Below are 25,842 nucleotides of genomic sequence, written 5' to 3'. Positions count from 1 at the left end.
GAGCAGGCACTAATGCACCATAGTTAGAAGACCTAGTCACTCCATTCTGTCAGACAAACTCTTCATGGATGATTATCTGAAATACTTGGCAGCAGATTTGCCCCAAGAGGGTAGACATACTGAAGACAGAAACCCCAGAGTGTACTGAACTCTGCAAACTACGCAGAGGAGACCGATTGAAGTGTTTTGCAAGCCACTGGATTTCCTCATCTCAGGAATCCTCCAAACATCCTCATCCTTAGTGTCAGAATCATAACACCACGAATGAGGACAAGAGAGTTTTTCACAGTGTTTTCCCAGTCCTGAGCTAAATCAAACTTATTCCATGAATAAAAAGGCGTATGGGGAAAATTGGATATTTTAAAAATATCCCCAGTCTGGGGATACAAGATATCCCCAGGTTCAGGATGGGGAACACATGTATACCTGTGGCGGATTCATTTTGATATTTGGCAAAACTAATACAATTATGTAAAGTTTAAAAATAAAATAAAATCAAATTAAAAAAAAAAAAAGATATCCCCAGTCTTGTAAAACTTACTCTGTGTCTCCTAACAGTTGTGTCTCAATAATATGTATTCATTTCCAGGAAGTCTTGAACTAATTAAAAATAGGGGCTGGCGCCTCTCTCTCTTTTATCTTAAAAACCTAAGTCATTGTTTTCCTTGCGTACAAAACTTTGCTTTCAATGTATGCTGTTTTTTTTTTTTTATGTCCACTTTTCCTTTTATCATTAATACTTAACTCTCATCATTTTCTAACTTACTTTAGCTGCTGCAGTGATTAGGGATCATGTCTTAATTTACTTCTTAGGGCATTTTGGACAGTTAAAAATGCATGTGGTGAAATTCTGTTTAGAACAGTGTCACCATTCTCTCAGAATTATATATTTTATTTCCCCTAAATGATTTTTAAAATATCTTTCTAAGTAGGATTTTCTGCTCTGTGTATTTCTAATGAATTTTCTTCTAGACACCTGCATAAACGTGAACAGTAAATGAGTACTTGGCCATTTTCCTCTTTTGCTGCCTCCAAAATCCCTATTATACTCCCCTCTTTGGAAGGCCAAAATAGCAATGCCTCCGAGTGTTTCTCCCCTAGGAGCCTTTTCCGTTTCTTTCTGTGGAAGTCTAGAGAGACAAATGCACTCTTAATGACTTGGCCTGCTGCACAGTCTCTGTCGGCAGCTTCCATTGCCCTTCTCCCTCAGAAAGGCAGATCCCATTACGCTGCTCACACTGGGGAGTGCGCCTCTGCTGGGATTTGAGGGTCTCCTGGGCACAGTGCAGGCCCCGCAGCCCTGTGTGCTTAGATGCAGGTTCCACATTCACCGCAGGCTGTATGTAGTTCCCTTTGGAGCGGGCCTCAGCTCAACATCTTCCTACTCTCCTGCTTCTCAGTGGTGAAGAACCCGCCTGCCAATGCAGGAGACATAAGAGATGCAGGTTCAATCCCGGGCCGGGAAGATCCCCTAGAGGAGGGCATGGCAACCCACTCCAGTATTCTTGCCTGGGAAATCCCATGGACAGAGGAGGCTGGTGGGCTACAGTCCACGGGGTCACAGAGAGTCAGATGTGGCTAAGGCGACTTAGCACGCACACTTACCCTCTACACACATTACCTTTTTCTTTTCTGTCCCCACATTTAGTACCCCATCTTCTGTCTTCAGGCATCTCCTGTGTGTCTACATCCTAAATGCCTGAGTCTTCTAATACACTTTTCTCTTGTTAGACTCTTTCTAGTCTGATTTATGGTCTAGACCTAAGAAAGAAATCTGGAATAATCTGGAAATGGGTCAGTGTGGTGTCCATTTCGGGTATCATACCTGCATTTTTGCAAAGATCTTTCTGGAAATAGAATATTAGTGGATTGTTGAGTAATCTGGCGGTACACTGGGGAAGTTTTAATCAGGAAAATGCCTTCTATCTTTCCTATTCTTTTAATGGATTCCATAAATATATATTTTTTTCTGTGATCTTCGAGTAATCCCGTATAAATGTCTACCTCTTAATCCCATGTTTAAGACTAGGGTTTCCATATATTTATAAACTAATAGAGTAATTTTCTCCTCACACTGTAGTGAGGAAGAAAAAAAATGACTTAATTTAAATACGAAACTAGTTTGGTTTAAAGGAAAAAATAAACACCTAACTTGACTTGTGATGAATCATATTACACACATTTATGTAGTGCTTACTACAAACCAGACATTTTACTTGTATTATTTAACATTCATATGAGGTAGGTCATATTAGTATGCCCATATTATGGATGAGTAACTGAGGCCACAAGGGCTAATCAAGATTCATACAGCTAAGTGTGATGAAGTCAGGTTTTGCTATAATCTGTCAACATATTGTAGTCTATAAAAAAAACAATGAAGTCTATTACAGATGGGGACACAGCACAAGCTTTCATTGATTTGCAGATGTATACCAGCTTTGCAAATGAACACTAACCAAAGAGAGCCTGGCTTTTATTACAGGGAGTGATATAGAATGCCAATTTTTCCTTCTTTCTTTCTCTCCCTCTCCCTCACCATCTCCCCACAAGCACCCCCTTATCCGCTCTCCCTCCCCTCTCTTCCTCTCTTGCAATCTTGGCTGACCTGTTAGAGAGTGATAAGTATGCCATTTTCTCTTCCCTCGTTCTCTCCCGCTTTCCCTCCCTCCCCTTTTCTGCCTTCCTTCCTGCCTTCCTTTCCTTCTTTTTCCCCCTAAATTCTTGGAGGCTGACAAAAGTCCTTCTTGCCTGTATACTTTGGTTTTCATTCCCAAAGTGAAATAACAACCATTTTAATGACAGTCTGCCTTATTCTTCAAGTTCCTTGATTCCTCAGGTTTCTATTCATTTCCCTGGGAAGTACACCAGGAATAGGAAGAAAAATAAGAAATGTCTGCCCTCAAGGGGTTCACCCTCAGGCAGATGGCGGAAAGAAAGGGTGACGTTCAGAAGAGGTTACCTTCTGTAAAGACCCGTGTGCTCTCCTGTCTTTGCACCAGGTACCATTTCTGTCAACACGCTGCGCACGCCTTACACCGCTCCTGGCGAGAGTGAGATTCTGGACCTGGATGATGAGCTGTACCTGGGAGGCTTGCCAGAAAATAAGGCTGGCCTCGTCTTCCCCACCGAGGTGTGGACTGCGCTGCTCAACTACGGCTACGTGGGCTGCATACGAGATCTGTTCATTGATGGCCAGAGCAAAGATATCCGGCAAATGGCTGAAGTTCAAAGCACTGCTGGCGTGAAGCCCTCCTGCTCAAGAGAAACAGCAAAACCGTGCCTTAGCAACCCCTGCAAAAACAACGGCATGTGCAGGGATGGGTGGAACAGATATGTCTGCGATTGTTCCGGAACAGGCTATCTTGGCAGGTCCTGTGAGAGAGGTATGATTCCAAAATCCAAGCAGCAACTCCCCTGAGATGAAAAACGTATTGAGTGTGGACCTCACACCTTAAATGACCATTGAAATGTAATATGTGCTCTGGGGAAGTAAACTCTGCAAGCAGAGTGGCCACACGGATGCTTTACTGACAAGTCTGTATTGATTTTCAAAGGGCTTGATTCTGGGAATGCACAGCCCTTTAAGTATATCGCAGGAATACATAGTAAGGTCCTTTGCATCCTTGAGGGTATGGGTCTAAGATGTATCATAGACAATCACTGTCTCTTTTGCCCAGTTTTTAATTTCCAGACACTGGAAAGTAAAATAAAAAAATAAAACGAATGAATCCAGCATACTTTTGGCATCCAGTGGTAATATGTAGGTCAAAAATAGCATTCAAAGCAAGCTAAGCTGTAAGTTGCAACTTCCCTGACACTGAGCCTGTTCATTTTACTTTAGTCGACCTTCTCAAGGTTGAAATTTGAAGAGTAAGGTGATTTTAAACCATTTAAGTTACACCAGTATTTTCAGAAATGCACCCCAATTTCAGAGACACTTACCTTGGTCTAAGACCCAACTGATTACAGAAGGTTTCTTTACCAATTTGATATTTAGGCTTATTGTGTCTGGAAGCTCTGAATGGGTGCCTCCCTTTCCTTCTCTAGCAGAAGGCAAAGCTACATTTTTTTTTTTTCTTTTCTTCTCCCATTAGAAGGAGAATAAGGGTTAAAGGAAAAGTAAAGTGTGATAGCTGCCACTGCTCATCTAGAGACCAGTCAAAAGGAAGAAATAGCAGAACAAATAAGTCTAAGTACATTTTTTCATCGACTCAAGAGTTTCAAATAAATGCTTTAGTCACTATACTCATTGCCACTCATTTTCAACAATGGAACAAAAATCAATATGAAAAAATATTGACGAGTTATCCCATTGTCCTCTCATATTCCAAATAACATTGCTGTCTTAGACATGTAGCCTAAAGGAACCTGCCATCTATTTTTCAAGCCGTACACATCTAGTCATTTTGCCTTTGCACTCCTGAAATAGTTTAATTTAGTTAAGCTGACTCTTTCTAGAGAAAAAGTGTTATTTTGTTTTTTTTGCAAAATCTAAAGTTGAAATGTGGCTTTGATTTTTTATGTTAATGAGAGGGTTCATCAGCTTATCAGTTCTATTGATAACATTAATCACTGTAACAATCAATAATCATAACCTAATAATCTAATGATGATCTTAAATTACCCAGCAAAATACTATCACTGTTCTGGATTTTATAATGAGATAGGTCTCTAGATAGATACATATTTTAATCACATAGATTCATTCATTCTCCTAGTACCTAATTGCAATTCCTGTGAATAGTCATTAGAGGTTAATTATTGTGCATAGTTTCATGTGTAAGGTGTATATTCTCTGTACATTTCCCCTTCTAATTTATTTGTTTGCATAGTACAGTTTTTAGAAATTGCCCAAAGGAGCCAACAACAACAAAGTGACAAAGCTTGCAAGATAAATTAGAGTTAAGTATGATGTGAGATTAGGAGACCTGTGTAATTTAAGACTCTGTTTTCATTTTAGTCACTCAGAGAGCTGTCACTTATTCCGATGCCTCCTACTTAAGTGAAGCTAGCAAAGGGTATAACTGAGCTATCACACAAATTACAAAAGCCTTCAGTTAAATATGCATGGTGTACCACCCTGTGGCAGTATTCCACTACTGCATATGGCAGAAATAAGAAGGGAGATTCTAGAGCTCCCTAAACCAGAATGAGGGAAAGGGGCTATTTATATGTTGCAATAATTAGAAGGAGGGGTGGCAAGCATATGCACATTTGCAAATGAGAATTTAATAGCAAGTTTCATCACTGGGTTTCAACATACATTTTTAACTGACAAGTGGCTGAAAATTTCTGCGGATTTCCTTGTCTCCAGGTTGGTTGTGTATTGAGGAGAGAAAATAGTCATTTTTGTGTGTTTTCTGTTTCTGGACTAACCAGTGTATTATGAGAAGTCTTTGCTTTTCAGAATTAATTTTCTTGCTCACATTATGGCATCTCCCAAGAACAAGAGTGAAGTGGGATGCTTGTCATATTCACTGCCACAGAATTTGGCTGCTGTCCAGTTCCCAGCTCTGCCCTAGTTCAGTCAACACAAGATCATGTCCAGCCTTCAGGGTTTCCAGTTCCAAAGAGAGTGCTTTGACTGTGGTTCTTCGCATATACTCTGATCACATAAGGCTGTTGATCACGCAAGAGTTGACTGACAGCTCTTGAAATTTTTTTAAAAAGGCATTTTCAAAGTTTCTGTTTTACAATCATTAAGCAATAAATGTTAATTTATAAAGAAGCATGTTCAAGTCCTCGACAGTGCTCATGGGGAATGCTGTTTCAATCACATTATAGGAAATCATTCTTCACTACGTAAGCAAAAGAGTTTATAAGAAAGATCAGAGTATTTGCTGACTTAGGCAAATAAGAAAATAGTATTTTGCTTGAATGTGTATTGATCCCATAAAGAAAAGTAGCATAGAAATCATATCCAATTGAATATAAATTAAATTCAGCACCTTCTCTCCTGCTTTACCTTTTATAAATTTGTGGAGACTGGTCATACAGAAATTATTTTTGGTTGTATGTACATGGTATCATCAGAGGTCTACTTTTTACTTGTTTGTTAAAGCTCTACCAGATGGAGGGACAGATGTCAGAGCAATATAATTTGGCTCTCTGTCTGATTTTCATCGTTGATCACAATATGTGACTGCCTTTTGGCAAAACTGAGCACAGGTGTACACTTTAGACCGCAAGAAGGAATAACACAGAAAAGCAAATTTATCAAACTTAATGACAAGGGGGAAGGAGACAGAGGAGACAAAGTTGAAACTTTTTCTCCCTTGTTGGGAAGTGCTATATTGAAATTAGCTTCTTAAAGAATTCTTTTGTGTTCTAAGTGGTAAAGTAAGTTTACTAATGTTTAAAGAATGCTGCCAAATAGCATAACCTTCAAATGTCAGAATGTTGTTTACCATTTATTTGGCAGCTCTCAACTACAACCTTGTACATTTTCCATTTCTTGTCTAATTAAACGTTAACTCTAATTATGAGGAATCATTTAGGCATTCATTTGTCATTTATCAACAGGTTATTTTCACATTGAGAATTGTTTAAAATGGCACTCAGAGGCAGTCGAGTTTTATTACTTTACTGTTATTTCATTCCTGCAGCTTTTCAGAGATTAAAGGCCAATGATACTTATTTTCTTTTTTACTTTGGATTGTATTTTATGCAATATTTATAATCCCTTGTCAGTCATCTGTATTTCTAAAAGAATGTTCCCTCTACTTAATTTTTAATCAAATTAAGCTATATTTCATACAAGAATGAAATAATTTTAAAAAATGATAGTTGAATAATAGAGAATAGATTTACAGATTAAATAAGAGAAAACTAAAAATATTTTAGCCCTTCTATCTACATAATACCAAAGTAACTGAACGATTGATAATGGCTTTTAAATTTTTATTCAGATATATGTTGCTTTATAGATAGGGACAGTGATTGGCTATAAATTAGGAAGGGGTATGGTAGAGATCAAGTGTCTTTAAGATTATACTAGAAGCAGTTTTTTGTTTTTTTTTTTTTCCTACTGTTTATTGCAACTTTACAGTCATGCGTTATTTTTTGAGCAAATCATATTAGATTTTCTTTAGGGAAACCTTGTGTACTTGGATGCAATCTCAAAAATGACAGAATGATCTCTGTTCGTTTCCAAGGCAAACCATTCAATATCACAGTAATACAAGTCTATGCCCCAACCAGTAATGCTGAAGAAGCTGAAGTTGAACGGTTCTATGAAGACCTACAAGACCTTTTAGAACTAACACCCAAAAAAGATGTCCTTTTCATTATAGGGGACTGGAATGCAAAAGTAGGAAGTCAAGAAACACCTGGAGTAACAGGCAAATTTGGCCTTGGAATACCGAATGAAGCAGGGCAAAGACTAATAGAGTTTTGCCAAGAAAATGCACTGGTCATAACAAACACCCTCTTCCAACAACACAAGAGAAGACTCTATACATGGACATCACCAGATGGTCAACACTGAAATCAGATTGATTATATTCTTTGCAGCCAAAGATGGAGAAGCTCTATACAGTCAGCAAAAACAAGACCAGGAGCTGACTGTGGCTCAGACCATGAACTCCTTATTGCCAAATTCAGACTTAAATTGAAGAAAGTAGGGAAAACCACTAGACCATTCAGGTATGACCTAAATCAAATCCCTTATGATTATACAGTAGAAGTGAGAAATAGATTTAAGGGCCTAGATCTGATAGATAGAGTGCCTGATGAACTATGGAATGAGGTTCGTGGCATTATACAGGAGACAGGGATCAAGACCATTCCCATAGAAAAGAAATGCAAAAAAGCAAAATGGCTGTCTGGGGAGGCCTTACAAATAGCTGTGAAAAGAAGAGAAGCGAAAAGCAAAGGAGAAAAGGAAAGATATAAACATCTGAATGCAGAGCTCCAAAGAATAGCAAGGAGAGATAAGAAAGCCTTCTTCAGCCATCAATGCAAAGAAATAGAGGAAAACAACAGAATGGGAAAGACTAGGGATCTCTTCAAGAAAATTAGAGATACCAGAGGAATATTTCATGCAAAGATGAGCTCGATAAAGGACAGAAATGGTATGGACCTAACAGAAGCAGAAGATATTAAGAAGAGATGGCAAGAATACATAGAAGAACTGTACAAAAAAGATCTTCACGACCCAGATAATCACGATGGCGTGATCACTGATCTAGAGCCAGACATCCTGGAATGTGAAGTCAAGTGGGCCTTAGAAAGCATCACTAGGAACAAAGCTAGTGGAGGTGATGGAATTCCAGTTGAGCTATTCCAAATCCTGAAAGATGATGCTGTGAAAGTGCTGCACTCAATATGCCAGCCAATTTGGAAAACTCAGCAGTGGCCACAGGACTGGAAAAGGTCAGTTTTCATTCCAATCCCAAAGAAAGGCAATGCCAAAGAATGCTCAAACTACCACACAATTGCACTCATCTCACATGCTAGTAAAGTAATGCTCAAAATTCTCCAAGCCAGGCTTCAGCAATATGTAAACCGTGAACTTCCTGATGTTCAAGCTGGTTTTAGAAAAGGCAGAGGAACCAGAAATCAAATTGCCAACATCCCTGGATCATAGAAAAAGCAAGAGAGTTCCAGAAAAACATCTATTTCTGCTTTATTGACTATGCCAAAGCCTTTGACTCTGTGGATCACAATAAACTGTGGAAAATTCTGAAAGAGATGGGAATACCAGACCACCTGATCTGCCTCTTGAGAAATTTGTATGCAGGTCAGGAAGCAACAGTTAGAACTGGACATGAAATAGATTGGTTCCAAATAGGAAAAGGAGTTCGTCAAGGCTGTATATTGTCACCCTGTTTATTTAACTTCTATGCAGAGTACATCATGAGAAACGCTGGACTGGAAGAAGCACAAGCTGGAAACAAGATTGCCAGGAGAAATATCAATAAGCTCAGATATGCAGATGACACCACCCTTATGGCAGAAAGTGAAGAGGAACTAAAAAGCCTCTTGATGAAAGTGAAAGAGGAGAATGAAAAGTTGGCTTAAAATTCAACATTCAGAAAACGAAGATCATGGCATCCGGTCCCACCACTTCATGGGAAATAGATGGGGAAACAGTGGAAACAGTGTCAGACTTTATTTTTCTGGGCTCCATAATCACTACAGATGGTGACTACAGCCATGAAATTAAAAGACGCTTACTCCTTGGAAGGAAAGTTATGACCAACATACATAGCATATTCAAAAGCAGAGACATTACTTTGCCAACAAAGGTTCGTCTAGTCAAGGCTATGGTTTTTCCAGTGGTCATGTATGGATGTGAGAGTTGGATTGTGAAGAAGGCTGAGTGCCGAAGAATTGATGCTTTTGAACTGTGGTGTTGGAGAAGACTCTTGAGAGTCCCTTGGACTGCAAGGAGATCCAACCAGTCCATTCTGAAGGAGATCAGCCCTGGGATTTCTTTGGAAGGAATGACGCTAAAGCTGAAACTCCAGTCCTTTGGCCACCTCACGCGAAGAGTTGACTCATTGGAAACGACTCTGATGCTGGGAGGGATTGGGGACAGGAGGAGAAGGGGACGACAGAGGATGAGATGGCTGGATGGCATCACTGACTCGATGGACATGAGTCTCAGTGAACTCCGGAAGTTGGTGATGGACAGGGAGGCCTGGCGTGCTGCGATTCATGGGGTCGCAAAGAGTCGGACACGACTGAGCGACTGATCTGATCTGATCTGATCTATTGGAAAAATATGATCCATTGTTAGATATGTGATATGATGTAAAATCATCATATTTTAAGGGGATTATATTTTATCTTCTCAGTGCTTAGGTCAATGCTTAACCATGAGACCCCTCTTTTGGTAAACAGACCCCTCTCATAGAATGTCTTTTATGACATTATTATGGCTTCCAATGTAGACTTTAAGGAATATTTTGTTCATATACATCACCAAAATTAGATTCACTTATAATAGACAGAATAAATACTTAATCTTATTAGTATTTACATATACATGATATCTAAATTGAAATAAGCTCTTTCACATACCTTCAGTATCAAATCCAATCATTAATTCAGTCAATGTTTATCAAAGCTCTGCCGTGTGCCTGGTGCACTTGGCTGATGATAAGAGAAAGAAGTAGGAGGACTCAGCCTCTGCTGTAATGATGTGCATACAAAAGGCCAAAGACAGATTACAGACAAATAAGAAATGGTAATTTAAAAAATGCTAAGTAGATATAGAATAACTGGAGGGAGAATTAAAGGAGTGCTTGCAACAGGTACGTCTGGAGTAACGTTTGATCAGAAATCTGAATGCTGAAGGAACCAGCCATATAAAGATCTGGGGCCAAAACCTTTTAAGACAGAACATGCCTCAAGTGCATATACTTGAATGAGAGATGAAATCAGTGTGGCTGGAATTTACTAAACAAGGGAGGACATGCTAAAAGCTGAGGCTGAGAGATGGACTGGGCTGATTCACACAAAACGTCATAAGTTAAACAAGGAATACAGATTTTATTCGAACTGCAGTGGTGGGAATCTATTGGCGAAGGGTAGGGAGGTGAAGGATTAGGGGTGGGCGGGGTGGATGTGGTTAGATGAAGTAATGAAGTGATATGATCAGATTGGCTCCTTTAAAAATTTAGGTTGGCCACTATGTGTAGGGAGAAAGAATAGAAGTAGGGAGGCCATTGAGCGAGCTATCCTTGTTGATCTATGTGAGACATGGGAGCAGAGTCTGATGTACTGCAGTGGCACAAACTGATTGATTCAGAAGGTAGATTGGAATTAGAGTCTACAAGACTTGCAGATTTGCAAACAGATTGGACATGGCAGAGAGGGTAAGAAAGAAAGCAGAAAGGTTAAGATCTGAGTAATGGCATTAAGCTATTTACAGAGACGGAGAACACTAGAGCAGGAGCATGTTCATTGGAGCTGGAGAATTTGTTAATTATTGGTGTGTGTATCTTATTCAAATTGGAGATGTCAAATAAGCAATGGCTGATGGATGTTTGAGGGAGCTCAGGAGAGAAGTTAGGACTGTTTATAAGTATTAGGGGGAGTGAGCATGTGAGTTGACCCAGATCCCTTAAGTGGTAGAGAGAAGAGAAAGGTCCTAAGCAGGGAGCTCTGGAACCCTTACTGATTCTGGATGTGCATTCAACCCCTAGATGATAACTAATGATTGAAGTCTGTTAGAAGCAATACTTGATTTTCCTGATTTTAAGATAATCTTGCAAAACCACAGCTCCAAAATATAGTCTTAATAATAGGCATGGTTGTATCACTAAAGTTAATTGCTGTCAATAGTCAAGAGAATGAGAACTTCCTAGTTTGTTTTAATTTCAGGTAGTTTTTCTTTTATTAAATGGTATCTTGTGTTATCAGAACCCATGACAAAGCAACATGATTCATACTTGTTTCACAGTGTTCCACAACCATATGGTGTTTAACATAAAGGGGTGCTATTTCTTAAAGCAGTCAGTTTGAGATCAACAGTTTTGCTCTTTGCCTCTCTGTGTTTCATGCAAAATTAAGCAACTTCTCCATTAAAGCCATCTACTTTTCTCTAGTAGCACACATCCATACAAGCTCTTCAGTTCCACCCCCATCCTCACTCAATGTTACCCAGGTACATAGTAACTTATTGGCGATAGCTTAATTTTTTCAGAACACCAGGGTGGTGCTTACAGGTAATGCTTTAAGTTACCCCTTATCTGCAAATGAACTTTAATATGAAGTTACAGTTTGTGTCTTTGTGCAAATGAATTACCTTGTTCACCCCAGTGACTCAGAACATGTATTACCTGTTGTTTGGTAATACCAATTGTTCTTCTGTTTCTGAACATCACCTTTGGAAAAGTGTTGACTTGATTCTTGTATTTAAGTCATAATTTTAGTGTTTCTTTTTTGATTGTATTGGGGCACAAAATTATTTTTTAAAAATGATAAAAGTAACTTTCCTTAGAATCATGGGCTTTTGAGGTAAGAAGAGGCCTTAGAGATGCTCTAGTAGCACCCTCTCATTTTGCAAGTGAAGGATTTGAGCCGAGTTTAATTTCACAGAGCTGATCAGTGGCCTAGCCGTATACAAATAAGCATAAATAGTAGCTAGTACTTCAAGCCAGGCTTGCACTATGGCTGTACACACACACACACATAATATCATCTCTGCTATTGAAAAAAGATATGCATCCATGAACATGGATAATCCTACGTGATGAATCCTATAGATACAAGTTGTTTTAGGTACAGAAAGGGAAGTGCAGCCACCTCTGCTTTGAACTTTAAGAGATACTTCTCCTGTGACTTCTCTTTCCAGTTTAAAAAAAAAAAAAAATTGCTCATTTTGGAAGATGAGTCGAGTTTGTGTCTTGTCTTCTGTATGGAAACCTTTAATAGGTCATGCTTTTCCTTTTCAAAGTTTATATGTACTAAACTGACCCAGAGCTTTTATGTTTATCTCCCAACTATAGAAGCCACGGTTCTGAGCTATGACGGGAGTATGTTTATGAAAATCCAGCTCCCGGTGGTGATGCACACGGAGGCTGAGGATGTGTCCTTACGGTTTCGATCCCAGCGTGCATATGGCATTCTCATGGCAACCACCTCCAGAGACTCAGCAGACACCCTCCGCCTGGAGCTGGACGCAGGGCGTGTGAAACTGACGGTCAACCTAGGTAACAACTCGCCTTCCCCCATTGAACTAACACTTTTCACTTTTTGTTCAGTTTTGCCTGCAAACATTTATCGAGTAGCCTGTTTGCCATGGAAAGTTAAAACACTTAATAGTCTCATCTCCATTATTTAAATTCATTTAGGTTTTGGGGACATCTTTTTATTGTTTTTATATTGTTTAACATAATTTACTGTTTTGTGGTTCCTTCCACTGAGGGTTCTTAAAAGGGAAGCCATGTGCATTAATGAGATTATTGAAAATATGAATTATTACACTTGATGATGCCTCAAACTGAATTTCCTATTTTTACATTGACTGACATTCTGATTGGTTATAGATAAAATCCTTTTAGATAAAATAAAAATCCACCAACTCTGACTTGGATAGCACATGCTATAAAATGTCAAATATCTAGTTTGTGATTTAGATCAACAGTTGCTCTTTATCTATCCTTGGGCTTCTCCTTTGAACAGTTACCTTCGTGGTATCCCATCTTTTCTGTTTGGAAATACTGTGTGGTGATATTTTGCTATCAAACAACAATCCACAACCCTTCAATGCCCAAAGTCTGCGGCCCTTAGCAAGCAGCCATGAGAACACTAAAAACACAGACTCTTCCGCAGAAAAATAATGCTTTCCTGCTTAATTGTAGCATTCAGAAAGAGTCACTACAGTAAAACCTCACCAAACTGGATAAAATCTAGGGGAAAATCAGGCCAAATTAAAAAGAGTATGAATTGTAGACTAAAAAAAATAATGTAAGCATATTTGTTTTCAAATACATTCAAAAACACAAATTAGTAGCTCAAAAAATCTTAAGGTCTTACAAGGCTAATGTTAATGGGTGGTTAAAAATTATCCATAATTAGCACATTGTTTCACGAAAGTTGCTACATCAGTGTACTGGAAATCAGTTTTTTTTCCAAACTTGGCCTTTCACAATTTGTTTCATTTTTCTCAGACAATCTGCTCATAGCGAATGAAGAATTACAAATGTTCTGCCCAATAAGTTTCAATATTATAATTAACTCCAAATAATAGGAGTACAAATTAATGAGGTTTTACTGTATTTCCTGGAAGTACTGAACACACACAATAATGAATAAGAGGAAAGAGAAAAATAAAATTCAAGACTACATAGATTTACAAAAAGTGTAGGAAAATGTGATGAGGTATGTGGCATTTGTGAAAACCCCACATATATCAAACTCTGCTGGGCAGAATAGTAGCTCATAAAATATAAAATTATTTCATTAGTAGTTTGTTTCATACAATTACATTCAATTAACATTAAGTTTAAAAGTCCAATAATAAGGTTGGTTTTCTTTTTACTGAAGAACACGTAATACTTTACTCTTCTGTTAGAGTTCCCTCTAGTGACAATGATAGGTTACTACAAGCCCATCAAAATTGCCTAGTTTCAGTAAAGGGGCTGTTAGCCGGAGGAGGTGAACACACTCATGGGAATTTTCTAACAGCAAAGCATTCTGTGGAAAGAGTTGTGTAGATGCTGATCCTTGGCTGTTTGCAACCACTTTTCTGATGCGGTTGACGACACATGACAAACTCAGCTATATGGAAACAGAATCTAGGTTTGTGTTTTTCATGTTCCCCAAAGGCATTCAATACAACAACCAAATCCAACAAATATTTATCTACATATAAAATAAACATAAAACACCCCACATGGTCCTTTAAAGATAACCCTTATAATTATAATCTACGCTATTCAGATCAGATATTCCATTCTTGGAGAATCTGCTTTTATATAAGAAGAAAGTATAAGAAAAGAAAAATCAATAGCAATAATAACCATGAAACTTATTACATAGAGATAACATAGTTAGCTCCTAACAGAGGAATAGGCCTACGTGCTCCCAGGAATGACACTACTCCTTAGCCACTAGAGTTTCTAAAGGAAACAAAGTGTTTATTTCTTTCTCCAATTAATACAAGTCATGGAATCCAGCTAACTCCTGGCTGTTTACCTTTTTTTGTCCAAGCAAGTAATAGTAACAACAGCAACAACAATAATAGTAAATACATTAGAGTGAAATAAGAATAATTTCAACTAGCTCTCCATTTGACCACCACAATTCTAAAGCATTCTGTTGGCCTTTGCGGGATAATAGATTTTGGAGGTCCAAGATGTCTGAGCCTAGCTGAGCTTGCACTGTTCCCCATTGTGACGGAGCACTTTTTAATTAAATTGTAAACAATGATTTGTTCTTTCACAGATGGGAAGAAAGCTGCAGCCAGTCTAAGCCAAGCATCTTTGACAGTTAACAATTCTTTATTTCACTTAGATTTGTCACCATGTAGCTTTGTTTGAGTTGGCCATTTTTTAAAAATTCTTCTCCCGTTGTTTCCAATGGTGAAGTTTTATAACAAAGAATCTGGGTTCTAGAAGTATGTAAAGAATAAATGATATGGAGTGGCCATATTTGCATGTGTCTGTCCCCGGAAGGGTGGACTGTGATTTTATTGGATGTCTGCAGCTATTACCTTGAAGGATAAATTTTCATTTTTCATCTATTCTTCCCCATCTAGATTGTATCAGGATTAACTGTAATTCCAGTAAGTGCCTATTCAAAATTTTTAAAATGTTATTCCTCCATTATGATGTAGCTAGTGAAGAAAAACAAAAGAGAAAGCAAGAGAAAGTTGTTTATAAAACTCATGAGTTCACTTTTGAAATACACCAGTCCATCATCTGGGTTGTAAAAATTCATTTTGAAATCTGTCCAGCTGAAGACGGTCCTGCTGCAGTTCCTACCTCTAAGTGGGGAAAAGAGGTGAGAAATATCCTGTAACAGAAGGTACCAACACCTCTTTAGACCTGTGGATAAAGCTGACAGCATTTGTATTTTGGTAAATCTTGGACTCCAGTAGTTCTCTTCATAACCAAATTAGGATAAAATGCTGTGGGTCTTAATTTCCTTCACTTTCTGTTTTTATCTCTTAAATCAAACATAGGAAAAAATCCCTTTCATTTGAAATTTACTATTGAACTCTTCTAAATTCAACTAAAGTTTTACATTAAAAAATGTGTGTTTTTCCAAGTTTTAAATATATATATATGTACATGTATATATATTCAGAATATGACTTATCTAAAGAGTTTTTCTGGTTTACTGAGAGTATTTACATAATGAATTTTTACATCCTAATCATATATCTGCAAAAATAACCAAAACCCTTCAAATCTGTGATATGCATGCCAAGTGATGAGATAGAAAAGATGCATGGACTGAGTTTTTTTTTTAATTTGGACTAGAGAACTTGAAAGGATGTAAGGACTGTGATTTTATTTTGAGTTGTAGCATTATCTTGAGTGAATTTATTTATTTACATAAATATTTAGGTTTTTCTTTTCCAGGTTTTGCTGACCACATTAAGGAATCTCTTCCAATATAAAAAAAGTTGTTAGCTATTTAACTAGAATGGTTCTAACAAGCTTCTAATCTTTCATTGTCCTATTCAGTAAAATATATATATTTTTTTTATCCTTGGAAAATGCTGAATGTGAATTGATGGAATACACTCCCAAAACCTTTGGCTATGTATCCAAATGACAGTAAATCATCCTCTGAGAAACAAAATAGTGGTCTTCAGCTTACAAAAGCAATAAGCTTATGAAGCATGCTTCTGATAACTCAGATTTGTCTTTAAAATATTTTAGTATTCATTTTAAAGGAGCATAAAATACTGTCTTTCCAATCATAACAATAAAAAGGTAATAGAATCATGATTGGTAAAAAAAAAAAAAAAAAAAAAAAAAGCTGTTAAACTGTCATATAAGGCATTAAAACAGAGAAGGCAATGGCAACCCACTCCAGTACTCTTGCCTGGAGAATCCCATGGACGGAGGAGCCTGGTAGGGTGCAGTCGATGGGGTCGCGAAGAGTCAGACACGACGGAGCGAATTCACTTTCACTTTTCACTTTCATGCATTGGAGAAGGAAATGGCAACTCACTCCGGTGTTCTTGCCGGGAGAATCCCAGGGACGGTGGAGCCTGGTGGGCTGCTGTCTATGGGGTAGCACAGAGTCAGACACGACTGAAGTGACTTAGCAGCAGCAGCAGTAAGGCATTAAAAATCATCTCAAACAGACTGTAGTTCCTGAACTAATCTCTCAGAGATCTCACACAAGTGGAATTTTTTCAAATATTCATCGTCTCCTTTCAAACTCCGTCTCTACCCCACTCTGAAAAGAAGCACAGTTTTAGCAGTCTGATACCATGATCCAGCTCGCTTTCACCTCTGGACTGTAAATACAGGCAAAGTAACGACCCACAAAACCCTTTCCCGAGGCCAGATCTGTGACTCAAGGCAGCGGTAGATGTTCTGGATGCTTCCTGGATCTTAGAAAATCCATGTGAGGAAACTTATTTCTTTCTAGACTTATGCTTTATTTTTATTTATATTAGGTATGCAATAATGCATGGGTTTTTAGATTTACAAAATGTGGCTACATAAACTCTAGTATTTAATGGAAATTGCCCCATCAAATGTGCTTCTATGTTCTCTAGCTCTATCATTTTAAAATACACATTTATGGTTTAATTACCCTTGTTAGATATTTCTCTTTATTTGGCTCATTATTATAAGACTGATACTAAGTATAATATTTTCTCTAGATGTTTCACAAAATAATACTTTGAGGACAAAGGTCTTTGATGGTTAGTGGATTTTTTTTCCCTTTTTAAAGATAATATCTTACCCTTAATTTTACTTGAATTAAACCAATGATTATGAGCTTTCAGTGCATACTGTGGACAGGACTGCAAATGCCTTAACTTGACAGCAGTCACTGGAAAGAACATTCAGTGATCAGGTAATGTTTTTATTTCTTTGCCTTTGTTTTATATGGGGAATAATGGGCAGATATACCCAGAACTCCAAGTTCCATCAAGAAATCATGTTATTAATCAACTTTGAGGATAGGGAGGAATTTACATTTTAAATAATGCAAATCTAACTCACAGTGATTAAATAAGCAGAGATTTCCACCTGGACTGTATTTCATACTCATAAGGAAATATAAATAAAATACTTGTATCTCAGTATAACTTGTAGTTTAATTAAAGACTGATTTATTACATTTATCCTCTGCAAGCCATGAGTTTGTCTGAAACTGAAATGTACATTTACTAACTCACAAACTTATACCACCACCATCTAAAAATTATACCATACCTAAGATATCAGCTGTGTTGTGAGCTTAATATGCAATACCTCAGTTGATATCTTTAAGACAGTTTCCACAGGAAATATACATATGGTAACAAAAATTATCATACTTTGAGAATTAATAGTAAATGATAAATCATTAATTTTGAATGGGAATCTCTCATTTCTCTACACTTATACAGAGTTGCTCTGCTGTTTCCTATAATCGCTCCATCCTTTTTAATCCTCCCTTCCCTTAGTTTATGGCAGGTGTTACTTCATATGGAAAAGAAAATACATGTATCATCAGATTCTCCAGTCTTTGCTACTGAAGAATAGGTATGAGGTGAGGAGGGAGGAAGGTCTAGCTGCGTTGCATGTCTTCAGACCTGTAGGACTGCAAGGTGGCAGATATATTTCTTTTTCAGCCCTTCCAGTATCAGTAGTTTAGATGCAGCAATGCTCTCTTCCACAGACAGGCAGAGCAAAGTCTTTTGTTAAGGTTCTTTTGAGAAAAGGCTGATTTGAATTTCAGGAACTATCTCTGTCAAACCCTTTGTTGCCACCATCCCTCCCTCCCGTAATAGAAGAGCTGTCAAGAATTTTTAAATGGAAGGAAATAGCCCATTTTTATTTAAAAATAAAAAGCTTATTTTCATGTGGGGAGAGGGTTTTTTTTTTTTTTTTAAGAACCATCTCTGTGAATAGCAGTCATGTCAGTGTCAAAATGTATGATTTGATCTCTCTGATTACAAATGGAATGTCTCTGCACACAATCCCAGACCAGACTCAGTTCTTTGATGTCCATCAGCTTATTTCATTGCTAAGATATATTTGTTATCTACAGCTTGGTATTAGATTAGGTCAGTATTTGAAAATTTATGGAAGGGAAGGCAAACACAGAAGTGTATTATATCTACAGCCCTCCATTCTCATCTATCCAGGATAGTCAGATTATTCTTGTATCCTCAGTCAATTCCAATATGGAGAACCACAATCTACCATCATAAAATAATTTTATATGGAAGTTGCTAAAAGAACCACCATCTTTTACTGCAGATAATGTCTTCCCTGGACAGTGAAACTTACTTCAATAAAGGTAGATGGGAAAGGACTGTAAAGTCACATTCTTTTAACGTAAAGAACAATTATTTGATTAATGAAAAAAGGTCTGGTTATAGATGATTTTACAAACATAGTTATATACTATAGAGATATACACTAATACTAAGTTCTTACTAAAAGAGGCCAAGTCAGACAGAATAGTGCTTTGTGACTAACACATTAATTATTTGCATGAAAAGTGAGTGTATGAGGGTTTCTTCCCTAGCCCATAGTGTTAATTGACCTAAGTGTTTTAAAAAGTGTAAAGAGTACAAAAGAAAATTTCTACTCCCTGTGAAATTTTCTCAAATGTATTATTAGTAGAGTTCGTAGTATTATTATAATAGAAATGACATTGGTTTTATCCTGCATTTTCTTTGTCTGCCAAAGTATGTAGCTTGAGATAGAGTGACCAAGAGAGTCTCAGTTTCAAATTTGCTGCCCAATTATCAATATATCCAAAGTCATTAGGCTATGTGTTTCTTTTTTTTTTTTTTTCCTGATAATTTGGGATCTGTAGTGGTATACTGCATGTTTTAATAGTCTCAGTTTTTTTTTTTTTCTCTTCTTTTAGTAACCTTACAAGTTGTTACTGTTATAATCTTTGAAGGTTTAAATATATTGAAAATTTGAAAACTAAACTTGCTCCTATCAACTATAAGTGAGTCCTAGTTGTCATATAAATAACTACTTTAAATATGTAGCAGATGCAAGGAGGATTTTGTGATTTTTGTTTTTGTTAGTGTTGTCTTTCCCTTTTTTTTTTGTCTTGTCAAGTCAACGACATAATTATGGAATATCCTTCTTGCCCACAGGAAGGTTTGTAGCCACCTCTGAATTCACATAAACATGCATTTTAATAAAACCATGGTCTTTGATGTTTATTTTGCTTGTTTATTTATTATTGTTTATTTAATCCTTATACATAGATCTCTTCTGCCCATCTGCTCTTTCTTCCTACCAAGATTTACTCATCTTACTTTTCCATGTCCAATGTTGTTTTCTCTTGTTCTCCTTCCTCTTGTTTTCTTACAAAAATAAAAAGCTCTATGGGGTGAAAAAAAATATCCCAGTAGGCAGAACTTCCAACTTTGTTTGGCTTCTTACAGAAAATGATTTATTTAAGACACAGAGATAATAAAATTGGAGATGGTGTTAATGTGGGCAGAGTGTCAAGGGTTGAAGTTCAGCTTCTTTTTTGGCAGTTCATTGTCTAAGGATTGCAAAGAAAGAAAATCTAAGGCCAAGACTTGGGTATAGTGAAGAAATGCTCTGAGTAATATGTTATTGGTAAATGTACTATGATGGATGCCCAGAGTGGATAATAAGATCTTTGTATTATCATTTTATTACCAGAATGAAAAGATCAACTGGATATTAGTTATCCTAATTTTTTTTATGTAGATAAAAATGGAAAGCAATAAAAGAATGCAAAATGTCAACCAGTGGCACTTAAGCCATATTAGATTGCTTTGATCAGGCTGCCACTTGGCAGACCACTTAAAAAGATATGAGGGAATTTCATGAGGCTGACTCTTGTTAACATGAAACAAATATTCAGTTCGGAGCAGCTGCCTGGTGCCTGAAGAGCAGAGAACTGCAAAAGGAGCCTCTGTCTCTGCCTCCACACAACCATCCTTGATTTCAAGAGTTCCATCAATCACTGCTTCTCACTGATTGGTGCTGTCCATCCACCTAGGATAAGAGCTGCTCAAGGAACGCTACGTCACTTCAGTCGTGTCGGACTCTGTGCGAGCCCATAGACGGCAACCCACCAGGCTCCGCCGTCCCTGGGATTCTCCAGGCAAGAACACTGGAGTGGGTTGTCATTTCCTTCTCCAATGCATAAAAGTGAAAGTGAAGTCGCTCAGTCGTTTCCGACTCCCAGCGACCTCATGGACTGCAGCCTATCAGGCTCCTCCGTCCATGGGATTCTCCAGGCAAGAGTACTGGAGTGGGGTGCCATTGTCTTCTCCATCTCAAGGAATAAAGGAAGATAAATACATACATACAGAAAAGGGCAGGGTTTTTTTGTTTGTTTTTCATTGCTGTCATTTTTAAAGCTTAAAGTATATATGAAGGAAAGGAAAAGAATGTTTATGAATGATTTTCAACAAAAATATAAGAGAATTTACATATAAAATAAAGAGACAATAGATTTCTGATGAAAAACAAATAACTCAAAGAAGCAAAAGCTGAGTCTTTTTCTTAAGGCCCATTGTGTAGGCAGTGTCTTTAGAAAAATATCAAAATTGGAATAAAATTTAAGGAAAGCCCATTTGAATTACCCACTCTTAATATTAAGAGAATCATAAAGAATGCACATTTAATGACTACATAGGTTGTGCAAAGTCATCGTATGAAAGCTTGGTAAGTAGAAGACTTGGGTCTATTTTAGTGAACAGTTAATTGGCTTATTGCTTACATGCAAATATAAAATGCTTCAGTGTTTTAAAAGATTGCTCTTTTGGTGCAGGTTAAGAATTCATATGAAATCAGTCTCAGTTATTAATTTAGTCAGTTGAACATCTCCTTATTACGATGGCAAATGGCTGTGCTCAAAGAAATGCAGAATTCCAGATTTGTGTTAACCAAATTCATCAAATTCTCTTTCATTGTTGAAAGTTACCATTGTAACTATGGCCACAGTAGAAATTGTCAGAAAAGCCTATAATGTTTCAGAAGAAAAATTCTGAACTTGATATTTCCCTTGGCTTCTGGGAAAAGGAAATTTTCTTTTCTACCACAAAATGTCACAAATTGTGAGACCACAATTTGTTGATCACAGGTTCCTATTGTGCTATTAGAGAGTTGATTTCTAAAACATTTGCCATTTCCTTCATAGGTTAGAGTTTGGCATTGTTTTTGTTTGTTTTTTGATAGGGAGGTAGCATTTTAACAAGCTATCATTGATCCAAAAAATTGAAGGTGAAAATATGAATTAGACATTGAATGGCACCCCACTCCAGTACTTTTGCCTAGAAAATCCCATGGACAGAGGGACCTGGTAGGCTGCAGTCCATGGAGTCGCTAGAGTCGGACACGACTGAGTGACTTCACTTTCACTTTTCACTTTCATGCATTGGAGAAGGAAATGGCAACCCACTCCAGTGTTCTTGCCTGGAGAATCCCAGGGACGGGGGAGCCTGGTGGGCTGCCGTCTATGGGGTCGCACAGAGTCGGACACGACTGAAGCGACTTAGCAGCAACAGCAGCAGCAGCTACTATTAAGGTTTGTTTTTTTTTTAATCTAGCCAGTCTCATTGTGAGATATATGATTAGAAGTTCATTTATTTTAAAGAAAACAATAATTGTTTGTTTATATTTGGAGCATACTTTTGTACTTATGTGCCTCTATAATTCAGGTTCATAGACAGTTAATCCTAAAGGCTCAGAAAGACTAAAAAGTGCTCAAAACTTCTGTTTAAAATAGCCTCTAATCCTTAGGACAGCCTTAATGTTCAATGATGATACATAGTGCCACACAAATAACTCATTGTACAAGTGTAGACTTGTAGAATATATTAATATTTTATATATGAATATATTGCAATTTAACAAATATATTGCAATTTTTCAAGAAGTTTTGCCTTCCTAATCTTTCTCAAAGCCATTAACAATTTACACTTCATCAGTTACTTACCTATCAGAAAATATGGAAACAAATAATATAACCATGGATTTCAGTTCCTCGTTTAGTCGCTAGATAGAAATTATGTATCTGCTAACTGCTAAAGTGGATGCATAATTTAAAAGACGTTTTGTCCACTTAACCATATATCAGACATGATTAATATAAGCCTTCAAGCTGAGCTTTGTTTGGTTTCCTCTCTTCTCTACTCACTTGCTTCTGCTTGGTCATAGCTTCTACTTTTTTGTGTCTTCTGCTTACCATGGTGTCTCCTGGATCATGGTTATTTGTCTACTGCCTCCTCCTGTGCATGTTTTGTTTTGTTTTGTTTTGTTTGCTGCTCCTTAAACTGTTGACTAAATGTATGCTATGTATTCAAACTCCCCTAGAAAGAGAATCTAGTGGATTCATTACTTATCCTTGCTCTGTTGAGCAGAGCTTTCAAGTCATGTCACCTCATAAGCCACTGACCAGACTTTAACTTTGGGGGAAGATGCCCACTGGTGATCCAATGTAGTGTCCACAGAGAAGGGGGCCACAGACTCAGATACGCACATCCAGGGTAATGTAGGAGCAGTGGGCTTTCCCCACAAGCATCTCTTCTTCAGGCTGTCTGATTAACAGTGTTTTGACTTTAACCATGAAATACCCTTAAGGATTATAATTTCTTCAACACATTACTGACAAATGGTACGTAAGTCAAGTGAGCAAGGCTCTTTAAATCAGGGGGAAATGCATGGAACCATAAAAAAGTTGGAGATTGAAATGTTCAGGTTGCTCAGAGATCTTATCCATTTCTCTTACTTGTGACCAATGGGAACAAAGAGCAAGATGGGTAAGAAGTACATTATGAAAACCATTTCCCAAAGGTAAAGTAAGAAATTCTAAGAACATTTCAATTACTGTTACTTTCATTGTACTTAGTATTGGATTGTTCTTTGAATGCATCATTCATACAGTTGTGAGTATTCTTCACCCTCCCATCACCCTTCCCAGGAGGTCAGTCTAAATATAAGACTTGAAATATTTTATGCATGACACTATTGAAATAAATATGTTATATGTGTTTCTTTAAAAATATAGGGTCATGGTGTGCAAATGTTTTGCAACAGTTTTTTTTTTTTTTTTACTTTAACAATATACTGAAAAAAATATCAATATGTCCAGTTTGTAAATATAGCATGCAGCACTGAAAAATCTGATCCATTGCTTATTTGAGATTTTATACTGAAGTAATATGAAGCAGATCGAGGTCACTGAGCCAGCTGAAGAACAATAAAATAGGGAGAAAACATATATGTACAAAAATAAATTCTGTCATGATTCATCAGAGACCTCAAAGCAATCATATGAACACTGATCAGAAGCATCTGTGAGAACGATCTTGAAAAACAAACTAGATTGGAATAACTGTAAATGAAAAGATACTTTGCACTGGTATAAGTTATTATCAGTGACACTAACTCACTCAAATGAAAACCTAACTAAAGTAATCTTAGTGTAGCAAGACTGACAAGGAGCAAGCACACAAATATAACATTTCTTCTAGCAGCTGGCTGACCAGCTTCAGGGAACCTCCAAACGCTCTCTCCTGAGATTAACCAAATTAATCTGGTATAAGATTTAATTGCTAATAGCCATTGCTATAGGTGGGCAAGCACCATCTTAGAATAGCTCCTGTTTAGTAAGGCGTGTCGTTCACTTCAGAAGACTTTGTCCCAACTTCAAACAAAGGAGTAATCCAGTATTTTACCAATTACTAAAATAAATGGTCAAATAGAATCATAGCACTCAAATTAGTGACTAAAAGTTAGCCGGATAAATAGGCTAATTATCAGTACAATAAAAGAAAAATTAAATTTAGTTCTATTTGTTATTGCAATAATAAAATTCAAAATAGAGAATTCAGGAAATCATATTAATACTTTGAAAACAATTTATATTATCATTCTCATTTTTACATGATAGGTGAATGAATTATCATGTATCATTTGTTCATAGCTTTCTTTGGGGCATTCACTGAGGAAAAAACGAAAAAAAGGATCAAAACAAATGAGACTCTATAGTTCAAAAATCCTAAAGACATATTATCCTGTATCATATTTCTGAGAATGCATTTGCTTTTTAAAAAAATAGATATTGTAATGTTTACCACAAATAGTGAAAGCTAGATTTTCAAGCATTGTTGTGATTTCCTAGTGAAATGAAAAGGAACAAAAACTTAAAGACAGAAACTTAGCTTTTTATTTTGATTTTTTCCTAATGTGCTTCTTATTCTGGGAGAAGGTTTTTACAAGAATACCCCCAAAGTATTGAGTGACAGCAAAATTTTGTTAAGTCAGTCTCACATTTAATGATACTCAAATACACTTATAGTGTTAATAGTACTATAATATTAGTATTAGTAATAATATTATAGTATTAAATTATTCCTTTAATTTTTCAGAAATGTACATTCTTCTTGATCTTCTCATAAAAATAAATTCTGCAACAGTGCTGTATTTGGATGAGAAATTATTTAATTTTAGCATCTTTGCATTTGTCATTGCAATTCATGGCTTTGTTTATGAGATGTCAAATTGAATATTTATAAATTTCAAAATGCTCAATATGTGTATGCTTTTTCATTTTTGTTTTCATTTAGATAGTTTGGCATTGTGTAGGAATTGCATAATACTTGTTTAAATTTCTGTCAATATAAATCAATATAATCCTTTTCTTCTCATGTTACACCAAGGCTCAGTATATTTTCAGTTTAAAATGCTTAGTTAAAATCATATTAACTGTTTAGTACTTAATTTTATACATGCAGACTATCCTATAATGTGATAAGCTTTTCTTGGAAATGGCCTTTTTTTCTTAAAATAAAGTCACAGTCCAGATTTTTCCTTTCATTATAGTAGGTTTATTTTATTATGCTTCTTCCTAAACCAGTCACTTGAGCTAGATTAGATTTTAAAAGAGCTCTTTTAAAACATTATTTTAATAATATATGATTTGTGTTCATTTTTTACTGTGTTGTAGTTATATTCTTAAAAGGTAAATTGTATTTCTTAAAATGTATGTTTTTTTACATTGAAAATGATTTACATCAGAGATATTTATCCTGATCTGTCATAAATGGGTACAATCAATGTCAAAGTTGTGTGTAAAGGCTAAATGTTTCTTATAAACCTTGTCTATTTATTTGCTTAGAGCTAAGATATCTAGCCAGATATGAAACAAGAAGGGAGGCAGCTATATATAGTAAAGTTTATTTTGTAGATGATA

At 36.7% G+C, this 25,842-nt stretch overlaps 1 protein-coding gene across 26 annotated transcripts in view; it reads left to right on the top strand.

Annotated features, from left to right (window-relative positions):
• NRXN1 (neurexin 1) overlaps window positions 1–25,842 on the top strand; it is a 1,214,076-nt gene that overhangs the window by 544,827 nt on the left and 643,407 nt on the right. For 17 of the 26 annotated variants that reach the window (XM_027555248.1, XM_027555233.1, XM_027555240.1 and 14 more), the window contains 3 exons: window positions 3,003–3,386; window positions 12,462–12,665; window positions 15,215–15,241. In XM_027555248.1, the coding sequence (XP_027411049.1) occupies window positions 3,003–3,386; window positions 12,462–12,665; window positions 15,215–15,241 (615 nt within the window). The remainder of the gene's footprint in view (window positions 1–3,002; window positions 3,387–12,461; window positions 12,666–15,214; window positions 15,242–25,842) is intronic. The other 9 variants (XM_027555254.1, XM_027555262.1, XM_027555252.1 and 6 more) reach the window with 1 other exon arrangement.

This window comes from Bos indicus x Bos taurus, chromosome 11, assembly GCF_003369695.1.
Source record: "Bos indicus x Bos taurus breed Angus x Brahman F1 hybrid chromosome 11, Bos_hybrid_MaternalHap_v2.0, whole genome shotgun sequence".
NCBI lineage: Eukaryota > Metazoa > Chordata > Mammalia > Artiodactyla > Bovidae > Bos > Bos indicus x Bos taurus.
The sequence above is the reverse complement of the archived record's forward strand: the minus strand, read 5'-3'. Positions and strand labels throughout refer to the sequence as shown.